The sequence below is a fragment of the Larimichthys crocea genome, chromosome XXIV (assembly GCF_000972845.2).
Source record: "Larimichthys crocea isolate SSNF chromosome XXIV, L_crocea_2.0, whole genome shotgun sequence".
Classification (NCBI taxonomy): Eukaryota; Metazoa; Chordata; class Actinopteri; family Sciaenidae; genus Larimichthys; species Larimichthys crocea.
The window spans coordinates 17,658,097-17,673,178 of NC_040034.1; the positions used below are offsets into that span (position 1 = coordinate 17,658,097).

Consider the following 15,082-nt stretch of genomic DNA (forward strand, 5'->3'; position numbering starts at 1 on the left):
CACTGTCCTCCTGGACATGGAGCCCATGAACTACACTGCAGACTGGAGTCTGTCAACAGACACACAGATAAATCAGTGTTATTTATAGGCCTGTCTCCTCCTATGAAACACCCGTATCGTCACTGCAGTGCATTATTATAAACCATAATGAACTGGTATTGGTTTACATCTCTCACCAGCGTCCAGGCACCAGAAGTGGGTGAGAACTGGCTGAGGAAAAGGACTGCATGGAGGAGCTCAGAAGATCTGTGTTGTGCTTTATAAATCTGTTTAGACTGCATCATTTCTGTAGCATATATGTGAATCTTAAAATGTATATAATAATTTATGAGTATGTTTTTTTTTTTGTTATTAGCTGCTGTTAATAAAGCTAATTGTATTACTGGTCTGTTTCAGGTGATGTCAGAGCTAAAGGGACAGACGCCTGGATCTACTGCACTGGGTCTGATTGGTCATCACACACTTGATAGTCGTACTGCCTCATTTATCACTAATGACTGAAAAGACCTCTGTTGTTTGGGCTACTGTTGGATCTGTTGGTCACCTGGGAGCTATCAGAGCCGACAGCACATCCTAACAAAGTCACTGTGGTGAGATTAAACCTCAAATTAATATCCTTTGGATTTATATACGAATGCCACTGTTTGTGTCCTATTCTTGTCAACTGTCCCTCCCTCTCATGGCCCCTTATCACACTGAGCTATCCAACAATCCATAATGGGCTGATCACCTCACCAAATCACTGTTACTAGCCTGAGTGTTACAGCTGCAGATTGACAAATCTGACACAACTGTCCACGGTTCACTGGCTGATGCTGCTGAATCACTTTCTGTGGATGCTGGCTGAGGTAGACTCCTCATGAAAGACTTTGTTATGTCTATAGTCCATAACACGGTTAGCTTGCTCACTGAGGTGACATGACTGAATGAAACATGACATACAACCATAACTGACTGTTTCTTATTTGGGATAACCCAAATGTTAGTATTTGATGACCTAGGAATGGGACTTAATGAACTATCTTATTCCAGTATGACTGACTCCACCTTTAATTAAAAAGAAAAAAATCCATACTTCCCATAAACAAAGGAGTTCATTAATTCCAGTTTTTCAATAAAATGCACTGCTATTCCTGATTTGTCCACTGAGGGTCGTTGTGTCCTAAATAAGACTAACAGGCCTTATGGTGGATACATAGATCTCACATGCTTTTGTAGGCCTACAAGCTACTTGATGATAGGTATTGGCTACTGTTCATGCAGGAGCAGCCAGTGGAAAATGTATCGAGCATATAATTCATTTATTCTCTCGAGACAGCATTGCTACTTGCTACACAAGTATACTATCTTTTTACCTTCTTGTTCACATGATCTTTGTAATTTATGGTTATACGTAAACGACATAGTAAATTAAGTTGTAAGAAACTACTGAGTATGAAAGTTCATTGTAAAAACAGACAATGTGAACTTATTTCTGGATGTTTCACCTCCTCAGTCACATAATTCAAAGTGTTCCAGCCACCGAAGGACCAGAGTCTATGATAGAAAGAAATGCCAATTTTGGTGACTCCAAGATTTGTTCCTTCAAAGGAGTTTTCAAAGCTCTCTGTGCGTCCTAGGAAAAGTATCAAAACACCTCCCAATACAATCACTGCCAGTGCCAGCACTTTGACCACCGCGGCAACCACCTGGATGGCGGTGGACAAGCGGACACTAAGACAATTACTGTGGCCCCCCACTCCATTAATGACTTTTACTTCCACTCTGAAAGACAAAGTGACAGTCCTGATCCCACTCCCGAGATACCCCCCACCAGCTGCATCAGCTTTACATCTCCCAACTGAGCGGCGTCTGGGTATCTCTCCAACTGTCCACACTGACCACTCTCTTCATCTAGGAAAGGGACGTCAACAGAAACAGAATCCCTGGAAATCAGCTGGATCATCATCCCTGTTTCCGAGAAACCAAGGATCACACTGCATTGTTCACCTTATCCCAAATTCAGACAGAAGCTAAAATATGCTATGCCCGTGGTTAAGATGGTGAGGAGATGGACTGATGAGTCACAGTGGGATTACAAAACCACTCTGGTTGCACTGATAGAAGTGTTTTTGAGACTGCTTACTGACACTGTGACATCTTACATCAGCTGTTATGAAGATGTGTGTGTGCTGACCAAGACCTTCTGCGTGTACAATAACCACAAGCAAAACCCAGGCAAGGAGGAGGCCTACAGAAGTGGGGACAGAATCCAGTACAATCAGGTCAGAAACGCACTGATGTCACCTATGGAAACAAACTGGGATCCATGGGGGCAGAACAATGTACACCAAAACAAATAGACACAAGAACAGTTTCTTCCCACAGGCCTTCACTGTGATGGACAGTTAACAGCAGACACACAGACAACACTCCCTGTGCAATAACTCTGTATCTCAAACATCTATTGAAATGTAAATGATTTATTATCAATATTTAAATTCAGTATTATCCCTCATAAACAATCTATGAGTGCTGTTCATACCGAGCATGCTTTCATGTACTCCTACCTCATGTACATAAAACAACCAGCTGCATAAACCATATTCATTTTAGCATCCTTTCCATCTACAAATGCTAATGCTGATAATGATTTTCTCTTTACCGGTCAAGCTTCAGCTGCATTTATGTCGATACCTGTGTATGTACATTTAGAGCAAAGTGAATCCAAAGTGAGTCAAATTCATTGTAAGTGTACACTTAACCGGTCAATAGATTTTGGTTTGCCTGGCTACAAATAAAGAAAGGTACTTTTAATTCTCCCAAAATATATTGAGGCTGAACTTCAGCTTGGGGGCCCCCGGTGGCTGCTGACTCAAGAGTCTTCTTTTAAGCCTGGCTTTTACTTGACTCACATTGGTCTATTTATACGGTTGAATTGGTTTCATTATTATTATTTATTTGCCTTGTGATGTACCCCGCCTCTCATCCAAAGTAAGCTGGAAATGACCCCACCGTGACTCTGATGAGGCGGTTACAGAAAATGGATACATGGATGGTTATTTATTTAGCTTGTAATTTTGTCTGTACATTTTAAGGTGTTTTATAACCTGGTACGTCCTTTTCTTGAGTTTCCCCAGTGCAAAACAATTAGTGTTTCCTCAGTTTATGTTTTTATTTATAAAGCGTGTGTGGTTGTGTGTGCGTTTGTATGAAAAGTGCAGTACAAATCACATTCAATTCAACTGCTACACACTTTCCTTTGAAACCCATAAACCTTTTAAACTTTTACTCACCTCTGGGCGTTTCAACTCTTCCGTGACATAATTCAGATTGTTCCAGCCATCATAGGACCACAGTCCCTGGTAGAAAGCAATACCAATTGGGTTGATGCCCACATTTGTGTTCTCAAAGGAGTCTTCAAAGTTTTCATTGTGTCCCCTGATAAGCATCACCACACCTCCTATGATTATGACTACCAGGACCAGAACTTTGGTCACCATAAAAAACACCTGGACTGACATTGAAAGTCGAACATTAAGGCAGTTCACAATGGCCAGCACTATAATTGCAGCTGCAGCCACACACTTCACCACCAGCACTGGAGGGTGACAGTCTGAGTAGAAAGGAGCTGCGGCATACTGAGCAAAACCCAGCGCGATGCCAGCAACACCGGCAGGTCTCACAAATAACACAGAGGTAAAGATTAACATGAAGGCGACGACTGGACCTGAAGTCTTGAGAATGTATATGTACTCTCCGCCTGATTCTCTTATAACAGTGCCCAGCTCAGCGTAGCAGAAAGACACCAGGATCACCAGGAAACCACAGCATCCCCACACCACCAAGCTGGCCCCAGGGCTGCCGATGGAAGCAAGCACTGTCTGCGGGGTCATGAAGATCCCAGATCCAATCATTGTCCCTCCGATGAGGGACACGGCTCCCATTAGCCCTACTTCCCGCTTCAGGTTGAGCTTCTCCGTCTTGGTGTCCATAATGACAGCAGTTACAGACCGTATGATGTCAGATACCTTTACCTAAGAAAACCCTGTAATTCTGTGGCCAAAGTCACTCTTACAACAACTCAGTTGGCCAAACTGTAATTATTAACTCCCTGAGTGTATTTATAGGAGCCTGTCTTGCTGTGTAGCTTATCTGTTTGAGGAGGAGCAGAGTATGCTGCTATGGAACCGTTTGGGACTATTGGCACTATCTTTTTTAAGCTGGGCTTCTTTTATTTCAGGGGACCAGAGTAAACTGGGCTCAGTCCAGTTAAGATCCTCCCACTCTCTGGGTCTTACTTACATTGTTCTTTGTAGATTTGTGTTTCACATCCACACACAGAAAGACAACTTTAAACTCTTCTGATTAACAATTCCTAAAATACTACACAGAAACATGCAACACACTGCTGACTTATTTGAAAATATTTTATATTTTGTATGCCACCATACTAACAATAAAAACTGATAATGATCATTATTTTAAGAACGTTTTAGCACTTATATTTTTAGGTATTGGTACAAATATGAACTCATTCAAATGATACTGAGATACTGCATACACACATCCAACCAGTGAGTCATGTTTTGAAACATCCATCTTGTTTTATGATCTCATTACTTTGTGTCTTGATGTTTTTGGATGCCTTCCATCTCCAATCCATCAAACAGAGCCGATATCTGATGTGTCCGTGTGATGTGTGGGCAATCCACTATCAAAGATATGCTTCAACATCCTTCCCGTCACACTGAACCCAGGGTCATCTTACTGTAATAATGTACAGTAGATATCTGCCATGGCTTTATACAGCGGTTATCTGTCCAGCTCCATCAGGAGGTTTTATCTTCTCCTGTAATAAAGAGGTGAACATTCTTGTTGGAGTGCAGTATCTGTCCAGCTCGCTGGGCTCCGGTGATGGCAGCTAACTTGTGGGCATCGTAGCGGGAGTATAGGGCAGTGCAGGTCCAGCTGGCCTCCTCGCCCTTACCCCCTGCTGCCAGCATGTTACACACTTCACTGTAGAAGTGCGGGAAGGAGGGCAGTCCATAAAATATCAGGTTCTGGATCCCTTTGATGGTGTACCTACATATAAGAAGTCAGAGATTACAGTTCCTGCAATGCTCAGATTTTGTTCAGAGAATATGTTAGAGCTGATTATTCTGATTATTGTTATAGACCGCTGGGATAACTCCACAAACAAGGATTAAACAGCCTGTCTATGAAACTAAACTAGAGAAAGGGGGGTTGAATTCTCGCAGCTGTCCAAGTTTTGAACTCTGTAAAAGGGATTGTATCTGTTTCCTTCACTTATTATAAAAATGGGTGATATGTTAACTCCTAAGAAAAAAGCCAATAAACATCAGTCTTTGAACCTATTAATACTCATGACATGGGAATGACTCCAGAAAGCTCATCATATTCAGTGATTTTTGTTCATGGGTGGCTTTGTGGTTGGATAAGATCCAGGAGAGCTTATTAGCTGACTGACCCTGTCCTCCAAGCTGGCTCAAAAGACAAAAAAAGAATCCCATCAAGAGCAACAACGTGATAAAAAAAGAACTGACCTCTTGTAGAAGTGGAAGCGTTCGGTGAAGAGCAGAAACTGTTTATCCCCTTTCTGGAAGAAGTGCCTGGCTCTGGACACCTCTGACTTGCTGGAATACTCGCAGATGCTGGCAAAGTTTATTTCCTCTTTCTTCATGAAGTTGCGCAATCGGATGTAGTCAAAGTAAGATGGGATGTAGATCAGAGTGTGGGACATAACTGAGTCCCTGTACTGAGGCAGCACTTTATCTAAAAAGAACTGAAACCTACAGGTGGGACGGAGAAGAGTGGGAATAAAAACAGCTTTAAATTAAATGAAATCTTTTAGGCTGCTGCTTAAATTATGAAATTTTTGAATAATAAAACATTAAAACAAAAGACAAACAAATTAGACGATAAGCACAACTGATGACAAATAGAATAAACTGAAAAAGGCTGTAAGAGAGGTAAATGGATGTGTTGTATGCATTCAGGCAGGATCCGGTGAAAAAGCAGGTTTTCCCATTCATTCAAGTCAGGATCCGGTGAAAAAGCAGGTTTTCCCATTCATTCAAGTTGAGCTAGTTTGTTTTGGATGCAGGGGTGTCCACCAAAAAACACAGCAATCTGCAGCGAAGAAGTTGAGCCAGATCCATCTATTGGAAAATAGAGCCTGACTTCCTGACATCACGCTGCAGCCACCAATCAGATGATCAGATTGGTTAAACCTCCACAATCAGCATGAAATGTCTCTTAAACTGAGGCTATCCAGCTGGATTCATGGACTAAAGTCTGATACTCCGATACCTGTTGCGTACTGGCTTTGTTACTTTCATGTAGTAGCTTCTAAATCTGTCCAGCTCCAAATTTATGCTGCAAAATAGTTTCCTTTTCTTCATGTCCGATGGTTTAAGAGAGAAACCGAGAGGGGGAGAAAGCGAGCATTGGTCAAGAGACATAGACAAGAGTGAGGGAGTGCCGACATTGATGAAAGCAGTTAATCAGCTGAATAAAAAGTTATTTTCTGATTGTTTCACAGCGGCTACGTCCAGCACAAAAAGACTGCCAACCCTCTCCCAGACACACCGCCGCAACCCTGCAGTGATTCGCCAAAGGGCCTGATCCTGACTAAATGCAACCTAAGAAAAGATGTCAGGGAGAGTGTCTAACTCAATATCTCAAACTACTTGCACCAAGATGTGCTCAAATTAAGGTTTTGTAGGGAGTTCTTGTTTAATAGTTAACAGAATTTTTGTCTCAGAGGTTTTCAAACTGGGAGGTGGGAGGCTCAGAGAGAGAATCCACTTAGAAAAAGATGTTTCTCATAAGTCCAAAACCTGCCTGTGTTTATCTGCTTTAGCACATCTGAGAGTACATTGCAAATAAGAACTGCTAAAAGCTAAACTTTTAATTATGTGTAAACAAATATAGAAAAAAAACTACAGGGCCCAAGCTGTAGTTTACATTGTTACTGACTGAGTCCACCAAAGTGAAGATTCCTGGTTCTATCTTATACAGTTGATGAGTTGCCTGCCTTGTGTGTACATTACCGAGCATCATGGTCCATGAAGCTGTCTGAGGAGAACATCTGAAACACATGAGGCAGCTGAACCAGCACCTGGCAGATGGATCCTGTTTTTGGCATGTTCTTAGTGGCAATCTGAGACAAAAAACAGAGGGAGGGAGAGCGAGCGAGCGAGAGAGAGAGAGAGAGAGTTAACCTTTAAAAAAAACTTACATCATTGAGTGGTAATGAAGTAACTTTGGTTATAAATACATTTGTTTTCACTCTAGATCTAAAAAAAAACAACAAAAACAGCAGGAAAGCTAACCAGGGCTTTTCATGGATATCCAGCTGACTACAGTAAACAACTTAATGTGGCGACTGCTCCAACCACTGAGGATTAACTCAGTCTGTGAGATCATTTCTGCCTCTTAGTAATATGTTTGACTAAACTGCTGTTTGGCTTGAATGTTCAGCCCCAGGAGCAGGTGTAATATTGTGTATAAGAGTGTATGAAGTGCCGTACCTGTCCACGGTAGTTGGCACAGTGCTTGGTGAGGATGTTGTTGATCTGCGGGTCCTGGATGGAGCTGAACACCAGCGTCTGCCGGTAGTGTTTGGCCCAGTTATTTAGGTTCATCATCCTCACCCTGGAAAAGTCAACTCCGTGGGAGTCCAGCGGCTGCAGGTTCATGTGCTTCATCACATGCTGTAGAGGGATTTTTACATAGGACATCAGATTATACAAACAGACCTTACAATAGGAGAAACTGAATATGATTAGCTGATAATAAACCTGATCAGCGTTATCTTACTTAACAGTTATATGGCTGCTAAACAGATGGCATAGCAGCAATGTGTCATGTTGAACAGGTGTGTGTTCTTACTAAGACGTGTTCCCAGTTCTGCATGAGGAGGACATCTGCCTGGTCCACCACCAGCAGCTCGATGGAGGAGAGGAAGTCAAAGTCTCTCTTGCGTTCTCCTTCTGCTCCCAGCACTGTTCGGAGGCCCAGCGGAGACGCAATGATGATGTCCGATGAATAAAAGGGGGCATACAGACGCATGCTGCTCCTCACGATGGAGATGCCTGGTGAGCAGAGAGTAACAAGGCTTCAAGACAGGAAAAACTCAGGAGACTGTCCAAAAGTGGGCTGGTTTGTGTTTGTCAAACTGTACCTATCCTGAAGTGATCGTCCACGTTGCCTGAGAAGACTGCGGTGTAATCATCTGGTCTCTGCAGATTGGATGGCTTGTCGTCTTCATCCTCTCCAAACTCCTCTTTGAACCTCTTCTTGTTGCTGACCACCATCTTTTTGCCTTTGGCCTCGAGCAGGCTGATGAGCGTTTGGACTACTCGCAGAGCTCCGCCTCGGAACGGGACAAGAATCAGGACCTGACACATTCATAACAAGAGATTGAAACAGAGCAGGAAGCATTAATCATTTTGAGTCATTTTTTAAAGAAAAACATGACTATTTTCTGGTTTCTTTAGTCCTCTATGATTAAAGAAAAACATGACTATTTTCTGGTTTCTTTAGTCCTCTATGACTGTAAACTAAATGTTTTTGGGTTGTGGACAAAACAAACATTTGAGGACGTCCCTTTTGAGAAAGCATTTCTCATAAATTTTCACCATTTTCTGACAGTTCATGGACCAAACATCTAATTTATGAATGAAGAAAATGATTGATCAATAATGAAAATAACTGTTAGTTGCAGCTCGATTTAGTACTTTACCTTGGGCCTGGTAAGTCCTTGGTCTCTGGGTTCATCCTGTGGCTCAGCTCCAGCTTTAGCCTGAGTTTTCTGCTCTCTTAGCTGCGCATTGTGAGCTAGGACCTGGGAGTTTGCCTTCAGCACGTGGTTGAGAGCGTGGAGGCAGTATGCACTGCGAACCTGTGGGCCCTGGTTCAGAGGACAAGTCTGTGGATAGTAGAGGTCCTTGTAGGAAGCCATAAGAGCTAGCAGTTCCAGCTGTAGCGCGCTGATCTCCTCAGCCACCCCCTTAGGATTGGAGGTCTGGTTCACATCCTTCCAGCAAGTATCCAAAAGTTTGTGGAAAACTGGGAGGTTTGTGTCTTTCAGTGGGCCGATGGATCCAAACTTCTCCAAGGGATTGGTGCAGAGTAATGTGCCCAATTTTGGCCACTAAATGTGGGAAAAACCAAAGATAGTAAAGCACAAAAACTGTAATAAATAAATAAATAAATATATATATTAGAAAAAGTTGGTAGATTTTGTTAAATTGTGCAGTCAATACCGTGATCTGAGCCTTGGCTTTGCTGCCAGACGTTATCTTCTGCACATCATCTTCACCAAGTTCAGTTTCAAAATGCTTGAAAAACACATCTGCATGGAAAATAAAGAAATCTCTTTAGTTACTGGACAGAGAACTTGAGGAGATATATTTGAACAAACTATTGTTCAAATATTTTGTACCGTACCTTTGGTGTCTTTATTCTCTCCGCTGCTTTCAGCGTCCTCTTCTCCTCCTTCTTCTGTGAAGTTGGTCTCCAGACAGAACTGTGACTCGTGCTCTTTGTCCACAAACTCTTCTACTCCAGCTTCTTTCTCCTCCCCTTCTGCTGCTGCTGCTGCTTCAGTCGAAGCCTCATCTGCATCCTCGGCTACTTCCTCCCCCCCTTCATCTTCATCACCAACCTCACCGTCATCATCCCCGTCATCATCACTGTCTCCTATAATAATAAGACGCACCACTATATTCAGTTTTCTGCAATAATCTGGCCTTTACTGTCCTCCTCAGTGTGTTGCAAATAAACAACCTACCTTCACCAAGAAGCTCTTCTTCTTCCTCCTCCTCCTCTTCATCATCAGTGCTCTCCTCTTCGCTCTGCTCGTCACTGGGTTTGCTGAGGGTTGAAAGAAGTTTCTGATAGGCTGTTTTCTGCTCAGGTTCCTCCTCCTCCTCCTCCTCCTCGTTCACCAGCTCATCAGACTCGACATCAGAGTGTTCTGGGCTCGCTGGCTGAAGTGAAGACAGAACTCCTTTTCATTTGTAATATTATAAACACTGACACAGGTAAAATGTTACAAAACTGAGTAGCTCAATGGCTGGCTGATCCAGAATGTCTTTTTATGTACATCTGATCAGACAGGAGGTCGTGTTACTGCTACTGGAAACACATCTTCATCTTTGTGCAGTGACGTTACTGCAATCGTGGGCTTTCTTCAATCGTTAGAAACAACACACTGCTACTCACCAGCTCTACTATTTCAGTTCTTTCTGGTCGTTGACCGACTCTGTAAAGAAAAAACACAAACTAAATGAATAAGTGATGGTCTTGGTCTGGGCTGCTTGTTGACATGTTGGTGTTGTAGAGAAAACATAAAGCTACAAAGACAGACACACTAAATAAAAACATAAGAACATGTATCATACTGTACTGTTTCCTTTCACACTGATTTAAATAAAGTACATCCACTTGTTAAAAAGTCTTTAAGCTTACAGTCAGTGAAGCAGTGATGATACAAGCTTATATGAATGTTGAGTTAACTTGTGCGACTGATTATATATAACATTATCTACAATTAAAGACCACGCACATGACCTATGTGTCCATTCAAACATCAGCCACATGTTTTTACAGGTAACACATAACAACAGCTAACACAGGCTGCATCTCTCTGAATGTAATAACATTGGTTTCATTTTTAATTAACGTCAGGCTGGTGGTCTGGTCGCTTACACATCATGAAACGGATGCTCCTCTCCAAACTCCTTCAAATGTTTCTTCTGTTTTTTGGATAAACTCGTGAAAAGCTGTTTGTTCTGCCTCCTCTTGCCCATGTTGACACACGTGTGGTCCCCCAGCTTCTTCTTCGGTGGTTGTTGTGAATCAAACGCCCCTACAGGCCCGGAGGGGAAGTACAGATGTGCGAGTTTGTTTGTTTGTTTGTTTGTTTGTTTGTTTTTTGTTTCGATTTTTCTACCATAAAACAACAGATTTAAAATCATGTTGATGACCTGTGATCAGGTGAATGGTGTCTCTGTCTGTTGTATTATGTGACTTTGTGTTCAGGGTTCGATCGCCCACGAGAAGTACGCAACACTTCATGGCACTAAGTCACACACCACCAACTATTTCACAGGTTTTGGTGAAAGTGGATCATATTTTATGGAGAAAATGTTGTCTGGTTTTCCCTCTGAAGTCCTCCGGCTGCTCTACATCAACTCTCTGTGATTTACAGAGTTTTCTGATGGGCAGTGAAGTAAACTGCTGCCAACTGTAGCTGCTGTTAGCTCATGTCAGCTCAGTTTGTTAGTCGGGCTGCCCGGACTGTGAGCTCAGAGCACCGGGGGAGTGTTAGTGTTTGTACCACAAGTGTTTTGGACCACCAAGGAAGAGGAAGTTTTCAGGCCTGGGCTGTGGGAGAATGCTGAGCTGGGCAAGTGCACAGGCTCAGGCTCAGCAGCCTCTATGGACATAATAACAGAAGCAAAAAGATGTTCAGTAGGTGACGTTGAGGGAAAAAGCCAAGAAGAGAAAAGCAGAGAGTAACCAAGCAAGATGTATGTATATATATATATATATATATATATATATATAAATATATAGATATTAGTATATTATACTATAATATAAAACGAAAATAATAGAAAAATTAAAAACTGGGGGCAACTCGACATATTCCAAAGAACTTTTATTAGTCGTGAGATTAATTAAAAGAAGAACAAATAAAACACATTTGTGACTTTCAAGATGGGATTCTCTTGTGATTAATGTTCCTTATATTATACTGTTCAGTCATTGATTACACGTGTTAAATAATAAGTCACTGCTGACTAATACAACTGGCACATTTAGAAGACAGTTTTCTCTCTTTTGTTACTGTGGGTTTTTTCAATAATAGACTATTACAATTAACAGTGAAGGTAAGTCTTTATTGAGCTCATTATATTCGAGCCTGTGTGATATATTGAATATATTATATTGCATTTATTATTTGTAGTTTAACTCTACGGCCCACCATGTAGGATCTTTAAGCTGCTACACTAGTGGTGATAACTAAAAAGACGGGGGGGACGATGGGGATTTTAAAATGGTGTCTATAAATTTCACATTTATGTGAAGGAAGTGAACCAGACGTGACTACTGTTCCTGAGGACAAAGGTTACAGCTACAAATTATAATCTTATTTCATGTATGAATATTTATACTGTACATGAAACCGATCAAACAAAAACATATGCATACAAATAATAATAATAACCAACTGTATATGAGGGAGATCTAAACTTAAACATATATTATGCAACTGATTTATTTTGATTACAAAGTATTTTTCCAATATTTTAGAGGTTTGAATAGATTTCATGTTTGTTACTATCTTAGAAATATGCACTGAGCCTGAATTACAATTCAGAAAAAAGACCATAGTTTCAAATATGGTGTAAATCTATTAAGATTTGGATAAATCAAGAGAGCAACTTCAGAGATATTTTTACTAACGGGGTCATTAAAACCAAACCACAAGATTTTATACAATAGAAATTATACAATGTACCTCCAGAACCATGACTGAATAACAATCATCAGGCGCTGTTGTTGAATGATCTTTGTGTCTGGCAATATTTTTTTTCTTTTTATTCCATTCTTATAAACAAACAAAATACAAGAATCACATAAACAAAACTCCATATGATAACATAGTAAAATACTGTACACCATGAATGTAAATACAAGCACATATTTCTTTTGTGTGCTAAATAATCACGTGTTTGAAAACGTTTTCATAAATTGTACTTTAAAAACTATTTTCCTGTCCCAACAAACTGAACACCTACTTTTTTGTTTGTTGGGGCAGAACAATGCCTTGTGGATTCCTCAGAGCACCATGGTGACAGATGGATCTTGGATTTATGGATTTAAATAATGGATTTGTCAGGGTGGACACTAAAATGGAAAGGTATTGACATTTCTGGCAGTAACAGTGACATGAGCCCTATTGATTTAGTATTTATTTGATGTCCACATACATGCCTATACTGTAACCACAGGTTCTAGTGTAAAGCCTTTGTCCTTAAAACACAACATTAATACTATTTCTAATGCCAACAAGAAAAGAAGTGTCTGTAAAGCTGTTGCTCTACAGTGTAATTCTTGTCTTACTTCAGAGACAGACAGATAAAGTGCACGAAAGGTTATCTGTCGTGTTTTAAGGGTAATTGTTTAGACGTTGCTTGGATGGTATATCCTGATTGTATATCAAAAACTAGACACGGGTCTAGGCAGTCTGCTGTTTGAAAACTAACCTGGATCAATTATTGAACATGGGAATATCAATTTACTGTTTGCCTGTTTTAGCTGTTACCATGGCAGAAGCTCATCTATTATTAATCATTTGGGTGTCTAGTTTTTGTACTCGGGGTATTTTCAGTTCATTTTGACACGTCAATGGGGATATTATTGTTTGATAATTGCATACTACGATGGCTGAGGCTGAAAGAGCACGTCTGGCTTTTCTGAATGGGATGTGAAACATGTGAGACATTCTTGTATTTCAATGGAGGGGCCAAAAGTGAAACAGGAGAAAGAAAAGGCTGGGAAGACAGTTAGGTTTAGAGTAGCATCTGCCAACAGCGGCCGGATCTTAACGGAGGTGTTCAAGGATGAAACGGCCTGGTTTGGGTCGGTGTCAGACTCAGTGGACTCTGACTGCACCAGCAGCCCAGAGGCAGAGCAGGGGAGCCCACCTCCCATCAGTGAGGCCAACAGCCATCTGAGCGGTCTGGTGGTGGAGACTGTTCATGACGAGAATGGCTCTGAACCTGATGACCTGCTTTTGTACGCCAGTGCCAAGAGGGAGATGCTCTTCACCAACAAAAGGATCAATATCTGCAGCAAAAATGGGACCATACGAGGAGTGAGGAATAAAGTGAGCGCAGGCCAAGTGCTTTTCAACAACCTGTCCAACATGTACGCCGTAAGTAGATCAATATTTTATCATCTTTTGATAGCTTTCTTTTATTATCATAATGTCTGGGCCAATTGAAGATGAAAAACTATGGATCAAGATAAACAGTGTTGACCCTGGTGTGAGGCATGACCTTTGTTCTCTTTCCCTTTAAGGATTCCCTTCGTCAACAGAACAGTAGACCCTGGGAAAAGGAGTAAAAGAAGGTCAAAGATTGTCTATCTAAACTCTTGTGTCTTTTTTAAATACTACAACTACTTTAAAAGCACCACAGCTTTGTAATGTTCAAGTTATTTGATTCAGAGTCATCTCCTTAGTGTGGATGTAGAAAATAACTCACAATTATGTAGATGTAAGCAAGTTCATTCATTTAACATCTCATACGAGCTACTTGTGTCTATGCATGTATATCACTAAAGGCATGTAACTTGTATCTGTAACAACTAAACTAACTAAAGTTCACTTAACCCTCTGAGACTTTGAACGGATTTCTGAGAAGATTTTTGTATTTTTTTAAGACACTGTATGTATAATTGTGACCCAGAATTTCATATGATTTTGATATTTGGTGGAGTGTAGTTCATGGCATATAACTGAATTATGTGAACATGCATGTTTTTCTAAGTATTTTTTTTTAAATGATGTTCATCTAGTACGATTTGATGTGTGTATTATTTCAAATTCATAATTCCACATATGAACGGTAACTATAGAAACTTTGGTGCTTTGTTTTAAGACATAGATATACATTATGCTTCCTCGTTGTGTTTGGTACACTGTTTTCTGATTAAAGACTTACAAATGTTTGTGACCCAAGCTCAATAACAGCAAGGTTGAGGAAGTTTTATATAGTATATACAGTGAACTGCTGAATGTCAGTAAAATAAAGTAAAATTTCTTTGCAATGACCCTTCCATATAGTTTTTGTTTTTCACATATAAGGTAGGTTACAGTGTGGTATTTGAATATATGTGTTTATATCTTGTTATTATCCTAAACTCTTGACGTCACTTGACTGTCATTAGTTATGATTGTCTAGAGGTCCAAGACATGCTGCCACTTTTTTTTTTTTTTTAACTGCTGAATCTCTGGTGCCACCATCAGGCCAAACTTCTATCATTAAATTATAATGTA

The 15,082-nt window shown here is 40.7% G+C and overlaps 3 protein-coding genes and 1 long non-coding RNA gene across 4 annotated transcripts; 2 read left to right on the forward strand and 2 right to left on the reverse strand.

The window, feature by feature from the left end:
* Positions 1-1,827: 1,827 nt before the first annotated feature.
* LOC113744607 (b(0,+)-type amino acid transporter 1-like) lies at positions 1,828-3,974 on the reverse strand. Its single transcript, XM_027275080.1, has 2 exons — positions 3,276-3,974; positions 1,828-1,893 (listed from the first exon to the last, which is right to left on the reverse strand). The coding sequence occupies exons 1-2, from the start codon at positions 3,972-3,974 to the stop codon at positions 1,828-1,830; spliced, it is 765 nt and encodes a 254-aa protein (XP_027130881.1).
* Positions 3,975-4,211: 237 nt separating this feature from the next.
* utp25 (UTP25 small subunit processor component) lies at positions 4,212-10,862 on the reverse strand. The gene is made up of 12 exons (XM_010751009.3): positions 10,720-10,862; positions 10,234-10,273; positions 9,800-9,998; positions 9,457-9,708; positions 9,273-9,361; positions 8,750-9,160; positions 8,189-8,405; positions 7,897-8,099; positions 7,536-7,718; positions 7,056-7,165; positions 5,547-5,792; positions 4,212-5,064 (listed from the first exon to the last, which is right to left on the reverse strand). The coding sequence occupies exons 1-12, from the start codon at positions 10,818-10,820 to the stop codon at positions 4,812-4,814; spliced, it is 2,304 nt and encodes a 767-aa protein (XP_010749311.3). The 5' UTR covers positions 10,821-10,862; the 3' UTR covers positions 4,212-4,811.
* LOC113744633 (uncharacterized) lies at positions 5,800-6,944 on the forward strand. Its single transcript, XR_003461694.1, has 2 exons — positions 5,800-6,021; positions 6,063-6,944. It is a non-coding gene; the product is annotated as an uncharacterized LOC113744633 (long non-coding RNA).
* Positions 10,863-13,306: 2,444 nt separating the features above from the next.
* grxcr1b (glutaredoxin and cysteine rich domain containing 1 b) lies at positions 13,307-14,148 on the forward strand. The gene is made up of 2 exons (XM_027275081.1): positions 13,307-13,957; positions 14,104-14,148. Exons 1-2 carry the CDS (start codon positions 13,538-13,540, stop codon positions 14,146-14,148), a joined length of 465 nt encoding a protein of 154 aa, XP_027130882.1. The 5' UTR covers positions 13,307-13,537.
* The last annotated feature ends 934 nt before the right edge of the window (positions 14,149-15,082 follow it).

Bases quoted from the DNA above. Each gene is read 5' to 3' on its own strand.
- LOC113744607 (XM_027275080.1), bottom strand. From the start codon at position 3,974: ATGGACACCAAGACGGAGAAGCTCAACCTGAAGCGGGAAGTAGGGCTA. The intron at 1,894-3,275 runs GTGAGTAAAAGT...TCCCTTTCCTAG, and splicing joins AAGAGTTGAAACGCCCAGAG to ATGAAGAGAGTGGTCAGTGT.
- utp25 (XM_010751009.3), bottom strand. From the start codon at position 10,820: ATGGGCAAGAGGAGGCAGAACAAACAGCTTTTCACGAGTTTATCCAAA. The intron at 9,709-9,799 runs GTAGGTTGTTTA...TTATTATTATAG, and splicing joins AGAAGAGCTTCTTGGTGAAG to GAGACAGTGATGATGACGGG. The intron at 8,100-8,188 runs GTACAGTTTGAC...TCTGCTCACCAG, and splicing joins GGACGATCACTTCAGGATAG to GCATCTCCATCGTGAGGAGC.
- grxcr1b (XM_027275081.1), top strand. From the start codon at position 13,538: ATGGAGGGGCCAAAAGTGAAACAGGAGAAAGAAAAGGCTGGGAAGACA. The intron at 13,958-14,103 runs GTAAGTAGATCA...TTTCCCTTTAAG, and splicing joins ACCTGTCCAACATGTACGCC to GATTCCCTTCGTCAACAGAA.